At 40.6% G+C, this 21,179-nt stretch overlaps 1 protein-coding gene across 1 annotated transcript in view; it reads right to left on the reverse strand.

Moving 5' to 3' along the window:
- The window catches only part of cubn (cubilin (intrinsic factor-cobalamin receptor)), a 355,208-nt gene that overhangs the window by 93,722 nt on the left and 240,307 nt on the right, over positions 1-21,179 (reverse strand). The window contains exons 54-56 of the mRNA XM_073055305.1: positions 20,103-20,262; positions 19,233-19,382; positions 4,359-4,547 (exon numbers count right to left, since the gene is read on the reverse strand). Coding sequence (XP_072911406.1) covers positions 4,359-4,547; positions 19,233-19,382; positions 20,103-20,262 — 499 coding nt within the window. The remainder of the gene's footprint in view (positions 1-4,358; positions 4,548-19,232; positions 19,383-20,102; positions 20,263-21,179) is intronic.

The raw sequence follows: 21,179 nt of genomic DNA on the forward strand, positions 1-21,179 counted from the left end.
AGAGTGGGATGTCTGTTGTTAGGTGATTTTAACCTTCCACATATTGGCTGGGAATCCCATACTACAAAAGCACTTGATACTGTAGAAGGCCTTTGACAAGGTGCCACACATGAGGCTGCTTAACAAGCTATGAAGCCATGGTATGACAGGAAAGGTTCTAGCATGGATAAAGACAGATGGGCAGTAGGCAAGGAGTGGAAATAAAGGAAGCCTTTTCTGGTTGGCTGCCAGTGACTAGTGGTGTTCCACAGCAGTCTATGTTGGGACCGATTTTTTTAAGTTATATGTCAAGATTTGAATAATGTAATTGATAAGATTTTTTTTACGAAGTTTGCAGACAAAATGAAGATAGGTGGAGGGGAAGGTAGTTTTCAGGAAGTAGAAAAGCTACAGAAGGACAGACAGATTAGGAGAATGTGTAAAGAAATGGCAGATGGAATACAGTGTCGGGAAGTGAATGGTCATGTACTTTTTGCAGAAAAAATGAAAGGGCTGACTATTTTCTAGGAGAGAAAATACAAACACATCGGAGGCACAAGGGGGATTTGGGAGTCCTTGTGCAGGATTCCGTGATGTTAATTTGCAGGTTGAGTCTGTGGTGAGGAAGAGAAATGTAATGTTAGCATTCATTTCAAGAAGACTAGAATATAAAAGCAAGGATGTAATGTTGAAAATTTATAAAGCACTGGTGAGGCCCCACTTGGAGTATTGTGAGCAGTTTTGGGCCCCTTATCTTAGAAAAGATGTGCTGAAACTGGAGAAGGTTCAAAGGAAGTTCACGATTACATGGCTTGTCATTTGAAGAGTGCTTGATGGGCCTATATTCACTGGAATTCAGAAGAATAAGGGATGACTTCATTGAAATCTGTTGAATGGTTAAAGGCCTGGAGAAGATGTTTCCTATGGTGGGAAAGTCTGACCTGACGGCACAGCCTTGGAATAGAGGGGCATCCTTTTAGAATGGAGATGAGAAGGAATTTCTTTCACCAGAGGGTGGGGAATCTGTGGAATTCTTTGCCACAAGCAGCTGTAGAGGCCACGTCTTTATGTATATCTAAGACAGAGGTTGTTGGATTCTTGATTGGTCAGGTCACAAAGGGATATGGGGAGAAGGCAGGAGATTGGGGCTGAGAGGAAAATTGGATCAGGCATGAGGAAATGGCACAGCAGACATGGTGGGCCAAATGGCCTAATTCTGCTCCTAAATTTTATGGTTTTATGATCTTATAAATAGAACAGATATTGTCAAATGTGTTCAAGAAAGTTTCCTTCATCAGTACGTAGAAGTCCCAATGAGAGAGTGTGTGTCACTGGATCTTCTATTAGGTAATGACAGAGGTTTGTGTAGGGGATCACTTTGCATCTGGTGACCACAATGTCATTAGCTTCAAAGTGAATATGCAAAAAGATAGGTTGAGTCCGTGGACTAGATTCTGAATTGGAGAAAGGCCAATTTTGGTGGTATCAGGAATGATTTGGCAAGTGTGGATTGGGACAGGCTATTTTCAGGTAAGTGGGAGGGCTTCAATAATGAAAATTTGAGAGACCAAATCATGTATGTGCCTGTCAGAATAAAATGTAAAGATAACAAGTAAAGATAAAAGTAGGGAACCTCACTTTTCAAGAGATATTAAGGACCTAGTTAAGAGAAAAAAGGAGGCACATAGCAGGTGTAGGCAAGTTAAACCAATGAGGTGTTTCTGGAGTCCAAGAAATACAGAGAAAACTTAAGTAAGAAATCAGGAGGGCTAAAAGAAGGCAAGAATTTGCTTTAGCAGACAGGTGAAGGAGAATCCTAAGGCATTCTACAGATATGTTAACAGCAAAAGGATTGTAAGAGACAAATTTGGTCCTCTGGAAGACCAAAATGTAATTCATGTGTGAAGCCAAACAGATGGGAGAGATCTTAAATGATTTTTTTTTTACATCTGTTTATTCAGGAGATGGACACAGACCCTGTAGAAATGAGGCAAAGCAGCATCAACTTCATAGGCCTTGTACAGTTTACAGAGGAGGGGGTGTTTGCAAATCAGGATGGATAAATACACGGGGCCTGACAAGGTGTTCCCTCAGACCCTACGGGAAGTAAGTGCAGAAATTGTCAGGGCTCTAGCAGAGATATTTAAAACAATCTTAGTGTCAGCAGAGGCACCAGAGGATTGGAGGATAGCCCATGTTGTTCCACTGTTTAAAAAAGGCTCTAAACATAAACCAGGAAATTCACCAGCCTATAATTTCCTGGTTTATGTTTAGAGCCATCTAGATAGATAGATAGATACTTTATTCATCCCCATGGGGAAATTCAACTTTTTTCCAATGTCCCATACACTTGTTGTAGCAAAACTAATTACATACAGTACTTAACTCAGTAAAAAATATGATATGCATCTAAATCACTATCTCAAAAAGCATTAATAATAGCTTTTAAAAAGTTCTTAAGTCCTGGTGGTAGAATTGTAAAGCCTAATGGCATTGGGGAGTATTGACCTCTTCATCCTGTCTGAGGAGCATTGCATCGATAGTAACCTGTCGCTGAAACTGCTTCTCTGTCTCTGGATGCAGACATCAGTTGTGGGAAAGCTATTGGAAGATATTCTAAAGGACCAGATATATAAATACGTATTTGGATAGAAATCGACTGATTAAGGACAATCAACATGGCTTTGTGCGTGGTAGATCATGCCTAACCAATCTTGTAGAATGTTTCAAGGAAGTTACCAGGAAAGTGGAAGGCGGCAAGGCTGTGGATCTTGCACACATAGATCTTAAAGAAAGCATTTGACAAGGTCCCACATGGGAGGTTGGTCAGAAGATTCAGCCTCTTAGCATTCAAGATTATGTAGTAAATTGGATTAAATATTGGCTTTGTGGGAGAAGCCAGAGACTGGTAGTAGATGATTGACTCTCTGACTGGATGCCTGCGACTTAGAGGCATGCCACAGGGATCGATGCTGGGTCTGTTGCTGTTTGTTACCTACTGTATATCAATGATCTGGATAATAATGTGGCTAATGGGATTAGGAAATTTGTGGATGACACCAAGATTGGGTATAATGGACAGCGAGGAAGGCTATCATGGCTTGCAGGGGGATCTGGATCAGCTGGAAAAATGAGCTGAAAAAATGGTAAATGGAATTCAATGCAGACAAGTGCAATATTTTACACTTCAGTGGAACCAACCAGGATAGGTCTTACAAAGTGAAAGCTAGGGCACTGAGGAGTGTAGTAGAACAAAGAGATCTGGGAGTACAGATAAATAATTTGTTGAAAGTGGAGTCACATGTAGATGGTATTGCAAAGAAAGTTTTTAGTATATTTGCCTTTATAAATGAAAATATTGAGTACTAGAGATGGGATGAGATGTTGAAGCTGTATAAGACATTGATGAGGCCTAATTTGGAGTATTGTGTGCAGTTTTGGTCACCTACCTACAGGAGAAATGCAAACAAGGTTGAAAGAGTACAGAGAAAATTTACAAGGATGTTGCTGGATTTGGAGTTATAAGGAAAGATTGAGTAGGTTAGGACTGTATTCCTTAGAATGTAGAAGATTTGAGAAGAGATTTTATAGAGTTATACAAAATTTTGAGGGGTATAGATAGGATAAATGCAAGCAGTTTTTTTTTCCACTGAAGTTGGATGGGACTACAACCAGAGATCATGGGTTAAGGGCAAAAAGTGTAAGTTTAAGGAGAACATAAGAGGAAACTTCTTCACACAGAGGGTCATGAGAGCGTGGAATGAGCTACCAGCACAAGCAAGCTCAATTTCAACGTTTAAGAGAAGTTTGGATGGATACATGTGTGGTAGGGGTATAGAGGTCAATGTGAGTAAGCAGTTTAAATGCTTTTGACATGGGCTAGATGGGCTGAAGGGCCTCTGTGCTGTTCTTCTCTATGACTCTAATTACTTAGAACTAAACTCAACTTCACTTGTCTCAACACTGAACTGTTTCCACAACCTATGAACTCACTTACAAGGACTCTTCATTTCATGTTCTTGATATTTATTGCTTACTTATTTATTATTATTATTATTTTTCTTCCTTTTTGTATTTGCACAGTTTGTGGTCTTTTGCACATTGATTAACCATCCTGTTGGCGCAGTCTTACATCATGGATATTGGATTTACTGAGTATGGCCACAAGAAAATGCATCTCGGGGTTGTATGTGGTGATATATATGTACTTTGAACTTAAAGATGTAAGCATGGTTCCTTGCTCTTGGTTGCAGATGCAAAGTAGCATTTGTAGATTAAAAAACACTTTAAAAAAACACTATAGGGAGTTCATTTCCTAAAAAGAATAAAGCAAGAATTTTTTTACAATTCTATTGGTAATTCCACAATAGATTACTCACAGACTAAATGATAGTTTGCCACAAATCCAGTATGTGCCTTTATACTGTCTGTACTGAAGACCAATAGCATTGGGCCGTCGATACTGATTGGACCAGGGATGACAGAACCACAAAGAGTAGCAACAAGATATCCTTTTACTGTAGTCCCATTGTATATCTTCAATTTATCATAGGCACATTCCGAATCCTCTATAAAAGAGAAGAAAATGTGGCATTAACAGCATGGCCCATGATTATTTAATAAAGAGAATAGGACCAACTTAATTATTCAACAAGAAAATGACATTCCTAGATTGGGGGAATATCCTCCTACCACAAACAAGAGAAAATCTGCAGATGCTGGAAATCCAAGCAACACATACGAAGTCCTAATGAACGGTCTTGGCTTGAAAAGTCAACTGTACTCTTTTCTACAGATGGTGCCTGGTCTGCTGAGTTCCTCCAGCATTTTGTGTGTGTTCCTCAAATATCCCCCTACTGTACCTTAACTCAATAAGTTTAATTTGACTTGCTCTAAACTTTTTTCTGGGATATATATGTAAAGCACAGGTAACATTTTAAACTTTGATGAATAAATGATTTGTGAGCTTGACATAAACTGGAAAAAGAACTCTGTTTCTGGTTTCCTACTCAGTGCCTTAATATCCTTGCACAGTTGATGCCACACAAATTGCTATGGAAAATCACTGAGTGTCCTTTGATAATACATCTGCATCTCATGACCTCTATCATCTTGAAAGACAATGTTAACCAAGGCACAGAACACACCAAATCAAACATTACCTTTGGCTTCAGCATAAAACACTTTTCCATCAACATGGTTTGGTAGAAACACTGGAACTCAGGAATGGAGAGAATTATGGGAAGATCTTTACTGACTAGTGATTTAAGAAGTCTCAGTTCCATCTTCTCCAGGGGATTTAAGCCCAGACAATTAAAGTTAACTCTCTCTTCAGATCTACATTGTAAAAATAATTTAAGAAAGCATGACACACCAGCCTTCTCCCTGCCTTGTGGAGATGGATCCTGGATTTCCTGTCAGATCGCCGGCAGGTGGTAAGAGTGGGCTCCCTCACCTCTTCCCCTCAACACAGGTGCCCCTCAGGGCTGTGTCCTAAGCCCCCTCCTTTACTCTCTGCATACCCATGACTGTACCACCCACTGCTCTAATCTGAAATAATAATGAGGCAGCCTACAGGCATGAAGTCATCACCCTGACACAGTGGTGTCAAGAAAACAACCTCTCCCTCCATGTCACAAAAACAAAGGAGATGGTTGTGGACTACAGTAGGAATGGAGACAGGCTAACACCTATTGACATCAATGGATCTGAGGGTATTGAGAGGGTGAACAGCTTTAAGTTCCTCGGCATAAACATCACCGAGGATCTCATGTGGTCTGTACATACTGGCTGTGTGGTGAAAAAGGCACAACAGCACCTCTTTCACCTCAGATGGTTAAAAAAGCTTGGTATGGGCTCCCAGACCCTAAGAACGTTCTACAGGGGCACAATTGAGAGCATCCTGACTGGCTGCATCACTGCCTGGTATGGGAACTGTACCTCCCTCAATCACAGGACTCTGTAGAGAGTGGTGCGGACAGCCCAGTGCATCTGTAAGATGTACACTTCCCACTATTCAAGACATTTACAAAGACAGGTGTGTAAAAAGGGCCTGAAGGATCATTGAAGACACGAATCACCCCAACTGCTCTAGCTGCTACCATCTGGGAAACAGTACTGCAGCATAAAAGCCAGGACCAACAGGCTCCGGGGACAGCTTCTTCCACCAGAACATCAGACTGATACAAATGTATTTCTATGTTATATTGACTGCCCTGTTGTACATACTATTTATTATAAGTTACTATAAATTGCACATTACTCATTTAGAAGGAGACGTAACGTAATGATTTTTACTCCTCACGTATATGAAAGCTGTAAGTAATAATGTCAATTCAATACATTTGAATACTATACTTTCTCAATACTTCAAAGTCATTTCTAAGACCATGATAAACTGCTCTCACACCCCCCTCCCACACACACGCAATCACAGATCACATCTTCTGTTCACCAAAATTACTACTAACTTGGAGAAAACTGTTGTAAAACTATCAAGCTATATTGCACTCACCTTACTTGGTTATCTTTCACTAGCTATTCAGCTGATCTTTGACTTTTAAGGTTGTATATCTGCTTCTTGCAATTTGTTTCTTTATCTTTTCCATGGGGTCATCATCTCTGAACCAGTCCTCCAAGGCATAAAACCAGATGGAAAATCCATCCAGACTCTCTCACTGAACACCATAGCGAGTTCAGAAAAGGAGTGGACTGTCAGATACTGTGATTTGCACAGGAGCCAATGCCTGATACCTGGCAGTTTGCTGAATGAAATTGTTCTTTAATCCCTAATTTTATTCATATACTCATCAAAACACAAACAGCATATTATTCTTCTTCTGTCAATAAAATGGCCTTTGACAAAACCAGAAGTCAATACTAACGGATGTGAAAAAACAGTCCCAGTCTCCAGCAGTAAAGATTAGCAAATCATAACATTGACATTTCTTGCCCTCTATGTTGTTCTTGCTTATCCGTTACAAGCAATTTCCTGGCCAAGCAATTGGCCTGCTGATAAATGGCAAAATTAGAAATAGACTGCACTGAGAGCAGATTATAATAGTGTGCAATAGAAGGTTAATTTGAAATATTATAATATGTCTTTCTGTTCAGATGAGATGCTAAAAGTGCTTAAATATTTTTGGGCAGAAGATGCAGTGTAAAGAAGTCCTTCCCTTCCTCAAGGCCTAGCGGTTGGATCCCTTGAGACTAGCTTCAAGTTTTCCAGACTGCTTGGGCATCTCCTTGTTCTCCTGAACTAGATATTCCCTCTCTCTTGTTCCCGGGTGGTCCGCACTAGACAGGGTTGGGTTTCACACAGTCCCATTGACTGGAACCAGCTTGTCCATCCTTGAGGGCAGGTCTCCCAATGCTCTCAGGCTATCTCACACTGAAGGCTGCCCCCTTATTGGTCATTGGTCACAGAAGAGGCTGGTTGCTAGAACACCATGCTGCAAACATATCCTCTTACAATGGCTGGACCAAGTAATGATTCTCCACTCCCCTCCCTCCAGTCCACCAATTAGTTATGCTAGGACATCCTTCAGTTCATCTCGCAGTCCATGGAGGTATAGCATGGCCAAGGCTTCCCTGTTCCTAGCACTCACCTGGGCCAAGGTCCGAAATTCGATTGCATAGTTGGCCGCTGACTGTCCCTCGTCGAATGTTCATCAGCCGGTCCAAGGCTCAGCTAGCTCTGGTGGGTTGGTAAAACACCTTCCTCATGGAGGCCATGAATTCCTCCAAATCTGAGCAAATCTCAGACCTACATCCCCAATGCACGATGGCCCAGGCCGGGGCTCTTCCCCTCAGAAGAGAGGTAATGAAGGCCACCTTTCCTTGCTCTGATGGGAACTTGTAGGCTGGCGTTCAAATACAAATGAGCATTGGATGAGAAAGCCGCGGTAAGAACGCGGGTTCCCGTCAAATCTCTCCAGGGTTGGAAGACATACTGGCTCCGCAGAGCAACTTTGGCTTCCTCCCTGCAGTAGTTGGCACATGGGGACCTGGAAGTCGCATATCTTCAGGCTGCCTTGAAATTTTCTCACTGTGGCTGGCCACAGCTGACAAAAGGCTCCAATACCCAGCTGGGTCCACTCTGGCTCATTTGAACTGAAATGAGAGCCCTTGACAAGAATGGCTTGGACCTAAATGCTGGAGTATCTGAAGCAAGGATCAAGACATGGTATTGAACTGGATCGAGAATTGAACACAAAACAAACACTAGACAAAATCACAAGTAAGGCTTATGATTGAACACTTACCCTTAGTTCAGGTGCTCTTTAAATACTCAATTCTTGGTGCCCAGAACATGACTATCAATTAGCGGGACTGTCCTGAACCTTTAAAGGGGCCATGCCAGCTAACGATACTCTGCACAGTTTAAGTGTCTCATAACAGTTTGCCCATTCTCTTAATCTGTCCAGGTCCTTCTGCAGACTCCCTGCTTCCTCAACACTTCCTGCCCCTCCACCTATCTTTGTATAATTTGCAAAGTTAGCCACAAAGCCATCAATTCCATTATTGAAACTATTAACCTAGAACATGAAAAGCAGCAGACCCAACACCAATCCTTGCAGAACAGCACTCGTCAACAGCAGCTAACCAGGAAATCCACCCCTTTATTCCCAAAATCATTTTAAATGTCCATTCATCATTTGCCTCAAAATGACCTTAAAATGATTTACAATAAACATTTTAAATACAGCTGTTTCTAAAATAATATTCTTTTACATTTCTCTTTTTCTAGTACTGACGAAGGATTTCAACCTGAAATATTAACTCTTTTGATTTTTACAGATGCAGTTTATTCTTGTGACCTTTATTTGTGTCTTTTCTGCTGCCTCTCTTTCCTTTTTACTATATTCAGGGTAGAAATATGCACAGTTTCTTATATGCAGTCATAGAAAAAAAACAGAAAACAAAGTGAATGACTGTACAGTCCTTTGATCTTGCTCAACAGTTCAATATAATCATGACTGATTCTCAATCTAGCTATCATATATCTTACCTTTATCTTGAGACTGTTACTGTGACAGGATGACCATCCCAATCTACCCACTAGCCAATGGAAATGTGTTTGCATTCAGTGGACTGAAGACTGGTAGAATTTTGTATATTTCAGTGAGATCCCCTCTTGTTCTTTCAAAGTCTACTTGACCCTATTTCTCCTCACACCAGAAGAGCAGCGTTCCAGTAATCAGTCAGCTGAAATGTCATTGCACTTCCACTATGGTAGCTTTTAAATAAGGAGATTAAAATTGCACACAATAGTCCAATCCAAGGCCTATTATAATAGTAGTAAGATATTGTTCCTCCTGTAGAGTTATTGAACAACACAGCATAGAAACAGGCCCTTCACCCCATCTAGTCCATGTTGAACTATTAACCTGCCTAGTTCCATCAACCTGCATCTGCACCAAAGCTCTCCATACCACTCCAATCCATGAGCCTATCTAAATTTCTCTTAAATGTTGAAATAGAACCCCCAACCACCAGTTCCGCTGGCAATGTGTTCCACACTCTCACTACCGTCTGAGTAAAGATGTCACCCCACCATGTTCCCCTTAAACCTTTCACTCTTAACTCATGACCTCTAGTTCTTGTCTCACCTAACCTACTTGAAACCTTTTGCAAAGAAAGCCATCGTATCATTTGCCATTACCATTCAGACTGATAATGTTCAATCAATTGATAACTCATCTGAATCGTATAGTGAGTAAAAAATGTGTCGTATAGCAAATTCTACAGGGTTGCCTCAAGAGTCAATAAGAGCATTGCCTCAGGGTGAGATGTTAGTATTTATGACTGAGAAGGAATCTCTGTCCTCAAGAGGATAAGGAAAAATTGCCTCCCTCAGCAGTTGAGAGTCTTTGAATCAGAATCAGATTTAATATCATTGGCATATGTCATGAATTTTGTTGTTTTGCTGCTGCAGTATATAATTAAATTAAATATGTAGTGCCAAAGGAGAGGAAAAAATAGTGAGGTAGTGTCCATTCAGAAATCTGATGTAAGAGGGGAAGAAGCTGTTCCTGAAATGTAAAGTATGTGCCTTCGGGCTCCTGTACCTCCTATTTGGTAGTGGCAATGAGATGAGGGAATGTCCTGGGTGAAGGGGGTCTTTAATGATGGATGCTGCCTTTTTGAGACATTACTTTTCGAAGGTGCCCTTGGTGCTGGGGAGGTTATTGCTCATGATGCAGCTGGCTGAGTTTACAACTTTCTGTAACTTTTTACAATCCTGATAGAATGCTTTCCATGGTACACCTGTAGAAATTTGCAAACGTCTTTATTGAGATAACCATTGCCCACAAGCTCCTAATGAAATATAGCTGCTGTCATGCCTTCTTTGCAAATGTATCAATCTGCTGGACCCAGAGATTTTGATACCCAGGAACCTGAAACTGCTCACCCTTTCCACTGATCAGAACTGGTGTGTATTTCCTCGACTTCTCTTTCCTTAAGGCCACGATCAATTCCTTGGTCTTGCTGATGCAAGGTTGTTACTGTGACACCACTCAACTTGCTGATCTATCTCACTCCTGCAGACCTCCTCATCACCATCTGACATTCTGCCAACAGTTGTGTCCTCTGCAAATTTATAGATGGCATTTGAGCTGTGCCTAGCCACATAATTGTGGGTGTCAAGAGAGATTGGACTAAGTGTGCACCCTTGAAGAGCACCGTTGTTGATTGTCAAGGAACTCCTTGACATGAAAAGCTGCGAGGAGAGATGAGATTGATGGATTTCTAGAAAGTAAAAGAATCCAGGCTTATCAGCAGGAAAGTGAGCTTTATGAATGTCAGAACAGCTATGATCCTACTGAATGGCAGAACAAATTCAGGGAGCTAAATTGCTTACTTCTGTTCCTGCTTCTTATGGTCCAACAGAATTGTCTACCTTAGAGGGCTGAGGGCTTGCTATGGAAACACCAATGCCCAGGACAGAAAAGTCTACAAAGTACGGTGGATACAGCCCAGTCCATCACCGGCAAAGCATTCCCCATCAGTGAGCTCACTTAAGAGAAAGTTGCATCCAATTTAAAGGACACCCGTCGTGCAGCTCACATTTTTTGTTCACTACTGCCATCGAGCAGGAGGTACAGGAGCCTTGGGTCCCACACCATCAAGGACTCAACAGCTCATTTTCTCAGTATTATTTATTCACTTCTTTGTTATTTGCATGATTTGTCATATTTAGCAAACTGGTTGTTTGTAAGTATTCGTTATGTATAGTTTTTCATAAATTCTGTTGTATTTCTTTATTTTCCTTTAAATGCCTGCAACAAGATGAATCTTGGGATAGTCTATGGTGACATGTACATAGTTGATAATAAATTTACTTTGAACTTGAACTTTGAAGATCAGACCCTGAATAGGTTGAACTGCTTCAAAACGTTTTTGAGCATTCTTCAGAGAATTAAGTGATAGAGTGTTTGACCAGGAAGCTGGAGTCAAAACAAACTAATCCTGATCTTAGTGGTATAATGAGTCATGAATGATTACACATGCCCTATTTCTGCTCCAATTTCTTATTTAAATCCATAAATAAATCCCGATGTGATATGACCTTGGAACACCAAAGATGAAGCTGTTGTTACTACTGTAGTTTACAGCAGCTGGTCAACAAGTTCCCTACTGGTTTGTCTGCACACTTCAAGAATACAAAATCTGCTGCATTATGATGCACTCAAGTCTCGTATGTCGGCCAAGTGTCAAGCTTTTTAATACTGTTCGACAAGTATTTAAAACAATGAATGCACTGTTTTTTTCTGTGTTGCAACATAATATTAAATGCTATGGTAATTGCTCAACCGAATTTGACTTCAATGCAGTCTATTTTGCAGTATTTCAGACAGGCCATTTGGAATGTTTCTTAGTAAGAATCTTGGAGGGAAAACAACTCTGAGTCTGTAGTGTGAATTCAACCACTTCCCAGCTTCTGTCCTGATTTTCTTTGAGGTAAGATTAGCATACAGACATTATGGATGTTTTTAGAGTTTTATCGTGTGCAAACTTTCAATACTGGGGGATAAATGGTGAACCTTGAGATAGATCTTGAATCCAGGGGTCAATTATCCGTTCAATAGCAACAATGGTTGTCATTAATGCAGTGTTCTCAGAATGTGTAACAGGAGTGTAAGGAGACCTAGTGCCCAAAGGTTCATTGTGACATAAATTTAGAGATGCAATAGAGACAGCATTTCTGTTCTTATGTTCTTAGAAATAAATGTGCACTCTATTTTCTAAATGGGAGAAAATACAAAAATCTGAGATGCAAAGGGACTTGGGAGACTTTGTGCTGAACACCCTGAAGGTTAACTTGCAGGTTGAGTCGGTGGTGAGGAAGGCAAATGCAATGTTAGCATTCATTTCAGGAGGACTAGAATACAAGAGCAGGGATGTGATGCTGAGACTTTATAAGGCACTGGTGAGGCCTCACCTTGAGTATTGTGAACAGTTTTGGGCTCATCATCTAATAAAAGATGTGTTGGCTTTGGAGAGGGTTCAGAGAAGGTTCACAAAGATGATTCTGGGAATGAAAGGGTTATCGGATGAGGAACGTCTGATAGCTCTGGGTCTGTATTCACTGGAATTTAGAAGGATGGGGGAGGGAGATCTCATTGAAACCTTTCGAATGTTGAATGGCCTAGACAGAATAGATTTGGAAGGGATGTTTCCCATGGTGGGGGAGTCTAGGACAAGAGCGTACAGCCTCAGGATAGAGGGGTGTCCAATTAATACAGAGATGCAGAGACATTTCTTTAGTCAGAGGAATGTGAATTTGTGGAATTTATTACCACAGACAGCTGTGGAGGTCAGGTCAATAGGTGCATTTAAGGCAGAGCTTGATCGGGTCTTGATTGGACATGACATCAAAGGTTACAAGGAGAAAGCTGGGGAGTGGGGCTGAGGAGGGGAAAAAAGGATCAGTCATGATTAAATGGCAGAGCAGACTTGATAGGCTAAATAGCCTAAATTCAGCTCCAATGTCTTATGGTCTTATGAAATACTGCCCTCTCCACAGTTGTACTTTTTGTATCAGGCTCAGTTCTCCACTGACCTCCCTGAAGTACTTTGTAGATAATGTGACCTCATTTCCAAAAGGCTCAGTGCGTAATGAGCCACTGACACAATGTGCAATGGCTGTCTCTCAAAACTAGTGTTGAAATGTAAGGCCATTCTTTGCTAAGATGTGAGGCACAGGGTTCCATCCTTTCTGGAGCAGTGAGTGCAGGTCATTGTCACTGGCTCATCTACATAAAGGCAGACAGCTCACGCTCTTCTATTACCTCCTGTTGAATTTGATATTAGGTATAGCCTCCTTCTTGACTTTGGTTATACACATCAACTAAGTCCAGAGAAATCTTTACAGTTCAAACTCAGTGTTGGCTATTGATTATGACAGAGTAATCTCTGGGTTATAGAGACTTGGGTAACCAAGTAAAGCAACTTCCATTTGTCAGTACTTCAAGTCAAGTCAAGTCAACTTTTATTGTCATTTCGACCATAACTGCTGGTACAGTGCATAGTAAAAATGAGACAACGTTTTTCAGGACCATGGTTCACATGACATAGTACAAAAACTAGACTGAACTACGTAATAAAAAAACAGAGAAAGCTATACTAGACTACAGACCTACACTGGACTGCATAAAGTGCACAAAAACAGTACCGGCATTACAATAAATAATAAACAGGACAGTAGGGCAAAGTGTCAGTCCAGGCTTCAGGTATTAAGGAGTCTGATAGCTTGGGGGAAGAAACTGCTATATAGTCTGGTCGTAAGAGCCCGAATGCTTCGGAGCCTTTTCCCAGATGGCAGGAGGGGGAATAGGTTTTATGATGGGTGCATGGGGTCCTTCATAATGCTGTTTCCTTTGCAGATGCAGCATGTAGTGTAAATGTCCGTGATGGCGGGAAAAGAGACCCCGATGATCTTCTCAGCTGACCTCACTATCCGCTGCAGGGTCTCGCAATCTGAGATGGTACAATTTCCGAACCAGGCAGTGGTGCAGTTGCTCAGGACGCTCTCAATGCAACCCCTGTAGAATGTGCTGAGGATGGGGGGTGGGAGATGGACTTTCCTCAGCCTTTGCAAAAAGTAGAGACGCTGCTGGGCTTTCTTTGCTATGGAGCTGGTGTTGAGAAAACAGGTGAGATTCTTCATCGGGTGAACACCAAGAAATTTGGTGCTCTTTACAATCTCTACCGAGGAGCCGTCGATGTTCAGCGGGGAGTGATCGCTCCGTGCCCTCCTGAAGTCAACAACCATCTCTTTTGTTTTGTTCACATTCAGAGACAGGTTGTTGGCTCTGCACCAGTCTGTTAGCCGCTGCACCTCCTCTCTGTAAGCTGACTCATTGTTCTTGCTGATGAGACCCACCACGGTCGTGTCATCGGCGAACTTGATGATATAGTTCGAGCTGTGTGTTGCAGCACAGTCGTGGGTCAGCAGAGTGAACAGCAGTGGACTGAGCACGCAACCCTGGGGAGCCCCCGTGCTCAGTGTGATGGTGTTGGAGATGCTGCCTCTGATCTGGACTGACTGAGATCTCCCAGTCAGGAAGTTTAGGATCCAGTTGCAGAGGGAGGTGTTCAGGTCCAATAGGCTCAGCTTTCCAGTCAGTTTCTGAGGGATGATTGTGTTGAATGCTGAACTAAAGTCTATGAACAGCATCCTAACGTATGTGTCTTTTTTGTCCAGTGGGTTAGGGCCAGGTGGAGGGTGGTGGCAATGGCGTCATCTATTGAGTGGTTGAGACGGTACGCAAACTGCAGGGGGTCCAGTGAGGGGGGCAGCAGGGTCTTGATATGCCTCATGACGAACCTCTCGAAACACTTCATGATGATGGATGTAAGTGCAACGGGATGGTAGTCATTTACGCAGGACACTGAAGACTTGGTAACACCACTGCTGATGCCCAGCAATGCTTATTGCTATTGTGCTGGCCAGGATATGCACTTGAACCCCTTACTTCATTGTTGAGTGCCAACATCACTTAGCCCAGCCCAAAAGCATGGGCGGTAGCTTCAGCTGAGACGAAGCAGGGGCAGAAATGGTTGGTGCTGCAAAGGTAGAACAAGTTTGCTTCTGTGACAACATTGAAATGTGGTATGAAGCTTTTAGAGGTCCATAATGAATTCAAGGGTGCAAAATCTAATTCACTTTCAGTTGTTAAAGTGAGGTGTGGCATCAGTAGCCTGGGAATATAAGTTGTGATTAGAACAAAGATTTAATTTTTCTTTTCTGTATTTAGTTGGAAGAAACTTATGCACATTCAATTTTGGACGTCAAGAAAGATTTAAAGACAGCAGATTTAGTAATGGAGGTGAAATAGATTTGGGTGCCATCAAATTACAGGTGGACATAGATATGTGTTCTTTTATAAAGTAAAGAGAATTAGATATAGAATTTGGCCTTAACAATGAAATTCTGTTATGGCAGCTGGTTCCTTGTCAATAGAGCTTTTAAAATGGTGTTTTGATTTAGTTACAATGACAAACCGCTTTTGTTTCATCTAGTCTAAATCTTTAAAAACTCTCTTAATCTAAGCCAAAGTAAATAATTGATATATTATAATATGTTTGAAATGCTGCCTGTATGGATCACTGCAGAGAAATTAACCCCTTTAACTAACACTTTCATTCTGCATGCCAGACAATGGAGAATGAATTGGGAAAGAGGGATAACCCCTGAGGAAACCTGCCAGTCTAAAAACAGGACTTGTTTTCAGTTTATTAATGGAAAAAGAACAAAGTCACAATATATCCCATATATTTGGATATATTTAATCTATTTATTTATTTTTTATTTTAATTTATTTCTATTTAGAGACGCAGCACAGTAACAAAACCATCTGGCCCAATGTGCCTGTGCTGGTTAATTACACTCATGTGACCAATTAACCTACTAACCCAGACATCTCAGAATGTGGGGGGAAACCGGAGCACCCCAAGGAAACCCACATGGTCACGAGGAGAACGTACAAACTTGTTACAGACAGTAGTGAGAATTGAAGCAGTTTGCTGGCACAGTAATAGTATTACGCTAACCTTTACAATACCATGCTGCATCCCTCCCCCCCACCCCGCGGGTTTAAATTCACCAATGGATATTAACCTGACTTTGAGGTATAAATTAGGAAATTAATAATTTTAAAAAGGTAATCAATGACTTTGGAGTGGAATATTTGTGCCCTTATCTGTGTTATGCAAAGGATGACTTCTAATATGTTTGTTATAGTACTGATGTGTGTTGTTGAGAGGGGTCAATAAGTTGTGGACATACATGGTGAGCTTGTACTGAGAAACAGATCTCATGTGCAGTTTCTTAATAATAGCATATTATAAAATGGTTTATATGGTGACAAAGGGAGAAATAGAATGAGACAGAAAGAAAGAGACAGAACAAAATGGTCAGTGAGTGGCAGAGAAGTTAGAGAAAAGATAACTGATGCAAAATTCATTGTGGGGCTGCTTTTGAAATGATCAGGTGAGAACAACACTCATCTGGAACACAAAATACTGGGGGCAAAGCAACACGCACAACACACTGGAGGAACTCAGCAGGTTGGGCAGCATCCATGGAAACAGTCAACGTTTCGGGCCGAGACCCTTCATCCGGACTCTTCAATCCTAACGAAGTGTCTTGGCCTGAAACATTGACTGTTCGTTTCCACTCATCTGGAATGCTGGATTCACCCCTTACGATATAACATTGAGGTGATCAGTTTTGGATGTCTTATCTTCAAGGCATGTGTTTTGTCATCATGAATTAATGGGCAGGAGATTGTAAAGCTTTGAGGTGCATAAGGCCAGCCAGAAAATAGAGCTGTGTACTGGGATGAGAGGCTAAATTTGCATGAGGCTAAATAAGGCATCAAGTTGTACCTATACTTCTCAACCTACTGATTCGGGGCTGCTTATATGATGCATTTATAGAACAGTCACAATGTATTAAATACATCATATTTAGTCATATATTGTCCTCTAGGGAGCAGCAAATATGATGGGAATGAGTTAAGTACCTGTACATCAACATAAGCAACCTTTGACAACTTTTGTGGTAACTGAAGTAAATACTCGGACAAACTTGGTGAATATGATAGAACTACATGAGATTCAGTACAGATATATTCCCTAAAACTGGAGTTAAAATGATTAACCTTGAAGGTACACTGCTAGGGAAATGACAGTCCAAATGACTCAACCTTTGACTAAGAGGGACACCATCAGTTACCTGACCAACTTAGAAGACAGTGATTTGATCCTAAGCCAGCATCTGCTGTTCTTATGGGAGCTTAATACGTGGCCAAATGAAATATAACTTCAACCAGACCCAGGTAGATTTAGAGTGCTTAATGGCATGCTGCAGCAGACAGCCTTAAATATCTCAGTGTATATCTGCAAAAGGGTCAGTACACAGGAATGGTCGTGCTGATGTCAGCGATAGGTCAAGGGACCCCTGTTATTTGAATATGTAGTGAGTAACATGGTGGTTAAGAGAAGGGATTACTACACCTTTGAAAGGGATGTGAGGTGCCGGGATGTAGGTCCCTCGCTAGTCTGGAACATCTGGAGTAAGTCTGGGAAGCTGACTTCAGTGGCGGCATCCGGACTAGGATGCTAGGGAGAGACCTGTCACTCCAGTTTAGAACAGACCCACGCTCTTGATAGGGGATACAGGATACATTATCTCATCACCAGAGGAACTCTGTTTTTATGATAGAACAACACGTCAGGGAAATCAGACTAGCATCTGTTTTACATCATGTCACACTTGTACAATAGGGAAAGTGCATTGTTCATATTCAGACATGAACAGAATGGTTATATGATGCAAAAGATAGAAAAATATATGACTTGAACAAATACAAAGTACCCTTTGGTGTCGCCAATTCTCAACTCCCAGAACATATGGTACAGAAAAAATGAATTGAGGAAGAAATCCGGATACATTGGGAAGTAATGAAAATGGTTCTGAGGCAGAACCAGGAGGATCCCAAATGTGGAATTAGGGAATGAATGTAAACATCAATCCAGGGATCCAGAATGTTTTTTCTCATGTTCTGTTGTTATGTGAGTTATAGTGGTGCTGTGGTTAAGGAGTTGCCAGCTCCTTAAAAATAAAAGGATGAAATCAAAGTAACTTTTGAGTAATACAATTTCTAACAAAAACAGTACTATCATTTAATTCCAAAGCACTCTAATCTACCATCTGGACATTGGAATCAAGGGGGGTTTACATTTAGTGGTGGCTTCCTTAGGCTTGAATATTATATTATTGAAAAATATAGTAAGATATTTTTTTTGTCTGCATAAGTTAGGCATGGTTTAAATTGCTGAGCTGGATAGGTTAGGTAGAAAATAAGATTTATAACTGGCTTATTGAAATGTTATTTTAAAGGTAATTGGAGGTCAGAGGATTATAACGGTCTTCGGAGCAACTCCATCCACAGCTTGGGTTTGCACATGGATGCAGAGGTCAACACAAACAAGAACTGATTAATATAATTTTAATCAGTGGTATAATTCATGTTTCCTCATGATACACAAGCTCTAGAGATTTAAAAAAAACACCTTAACTATGGAGCTAATGGGATTCTGACGGGAATTGTCTTTTTTCTGAAATGATTTATCTCTGCAGAAATGCATGTAGGTGGCAAAGTCACTAGATGTGGGGTGAAAGATTATCCCGGTTGAGTATAAATGACCTTTAAAGAGAGCAGTTACTCATTAACTATTGATTATTAAATCAAAGGGCTGTCTTGTGTTATGAGACCACTCAAATACTGATCAGAGGCTGGGGTCTCCAAGGTACATAACAGTTAGGAAGAGCAAGTTATGTCAGAAGTAGCTGTCATTCACTTTCTTGCTGATGAAAAGATGATAAATTAACCTCTGTACTTAAGTGAAGTTGTTCTATCTGATCTGAGTGACATTTCCAACACCTGGAATTAAATTGATAATTGTGCCAACAATGCTTACAATTTGAAACTCACAAAATGCAATTACTACTAATGCCTTCTTGCAATTACCACTTTTGAAGCTTTGAACGACTTTCATGGAATAATGGAAAAGTACTTCAAAACTTTGAACAAGGGACAGCCTGTGGTAATGATGTCAAACCATAAACTACAGAAACAACAGATTCTCTTCAGGCTTTTGTCTTTCTCATTGCACTTTCAGTTCTAATTGAAAAGTATAATGACTATTTGTCAACAAAACATTACAACATTTAATTGTACCTTCTACATCGAATGTCTCAAATTGTAGAACAGTGAGCTGATGACTGGCAGCATTGATCAGGTATTCACAGTTTAGGTTAGAGTCATAATGGCCTGGGTAGTTGGGCGACATTATACGTCCAGCAGGAGCAGTAAAATTGGCTCCACATCCTAAAATAAACGTAAAGCACAGCTGGAGTTAATACAATCTATGCTCAAATCAGAATTTTTAAAACTGACAGAATGCATTGCAATTTTCAGTCGAGCCTTATTGTGGGAACAGCAATCTCATTTTGTTTGTAATTCCAGAATGGAGATTACTCTGTATATTGTAGGCAGTAATGCTAAAGGTGGAGAAGAGGCAGCATGCATCTTCAGCAACAGTGATGTGAACAACAAAATGGCTCTCATATAGTGGCTGAGAAAGGGAAAATTACATTGCTGCTCTTGCATGATGCTAAACACAACATGTTAACGCAATTAAAAGGATTTACTGAGAAGATAAGGGTGTTCAATGTTAAAAAAAATATATAATAATCTCTTTCCCCCCTCACTATAATCTCCCCCAGCCCTACCTTTCTTTCTCTTTTATTTCCCATAATTCTCCACCTTCCCCCTAGCCCATTTCCCTCCAGCCTATCACTTCCCAGCCCTCTACTTCATCCCACCCCCCACTTCTTATCCCCCCCTTGACCATCCCACGTTACTTCACTCCTGATGAAGGGTTTCAGCCCGAAACGTCGTCACTACCTCCTCCCATAGATGCTGTCTGGCCTGCTGAGTTCTGCCAGCATTTTGTGTTTTTATCTAACAATATTCAAAGTTTTTTGGGAGTCTTCTGCATACAGATCAAAATACATTTCCAAAACTTTTTAAAAATTATTGACTTACTGCTGGTGTAGGACGCTGAGAAGCCAATTCCAGGGCTGCCTTTAGACTGAAATCGGACTGTCACAATATTAGCTGGTGCAATGACAGGGCGAGGTGGAGGAGAGCTTCCACAAAAAGTCGCCAACAAGGTTTCATCAATTTCAGAAGTTCCTCCCCAAATCTATAGATATAGAAATAAAATGGTTCTTTCAGTTTGAATAATCATTCCACTAATCTAAGTTTGAAATATTTCCAATATTAGGCCAAGCTTCAGCAGCAACCTTGTAATCTAATTGAATTGGATTGATAATGCAATTCTCTTGCTGCTGTTACCCCTTGCTCTGTGATGAGGCAATTAATATGGTCATATGAGAGGGATTTCTGTAGCGGAATGAACCCAGTATCTTGGTTTCATATGAGGTCATTCAACTTTCCCCATCTTCAGATAAAAAAATCAATGCTAGCAAGAGAAATTAATTACTTCCGTTATAGAAATAAACAAATATAAAGTGAGGCAAGGAATTAGTCAGATGATTTGGTTAACTCCTTCTAGATTTCTTTTCAGCTACTTAAAGTGGAACAGATACTCTGCTGGAGGAATTTAGCAGCGTCTGTGAGAGTGAACAGGAAATCATTTCTCCCACCAATAATAAGTTTTAATCATGCAATAAATCAGAAAGAAAATTAATACCAGCTAAACTTATAATAACTATAAAACAGTTTTGTTCATATGAAGTAATTTATAATAATAAGGATGGAGGAAAAAAATGATATTTAACTCTAAAAAGGAAATCTGGAACCAGTTCATAAAGGGTTAAATATCCAAACGCCTTACTTGCAAACCTTGAAAATGAACTTTGGCTCCCAATGAATCAAACAGAGTACAATCTGTTCAGGAACTGCATTGTTTTATGTCAGTGCAGTAATATTCTGTTCCCGTGGCAAGACATTACTTAAGTGCTGATCTATAAAATATGCTTGTTTTTTAAAAAATATACATTAACCATGTGAAAAATTCCTAGCTGTGTAGATTTGTCTTTGTGACAGATGTAACCTACTTAAACAGTATTATCCACTTCCAAAATTAATAAGCTGATA

Source organism: Hemitrygon akajei, chromosome 8 (assembly GCF_048418815.1).
Source record: "Hemitrygon akajei chromosome 8, sHemAka1.3, whole genome shotgun sequence".
NCBI lineage: Eukaryota > Metazoa > Chordata > Chondrichthyes > Myliobatiformes > Dasyatidae > Hemitrygon > Hemitrygon akajei.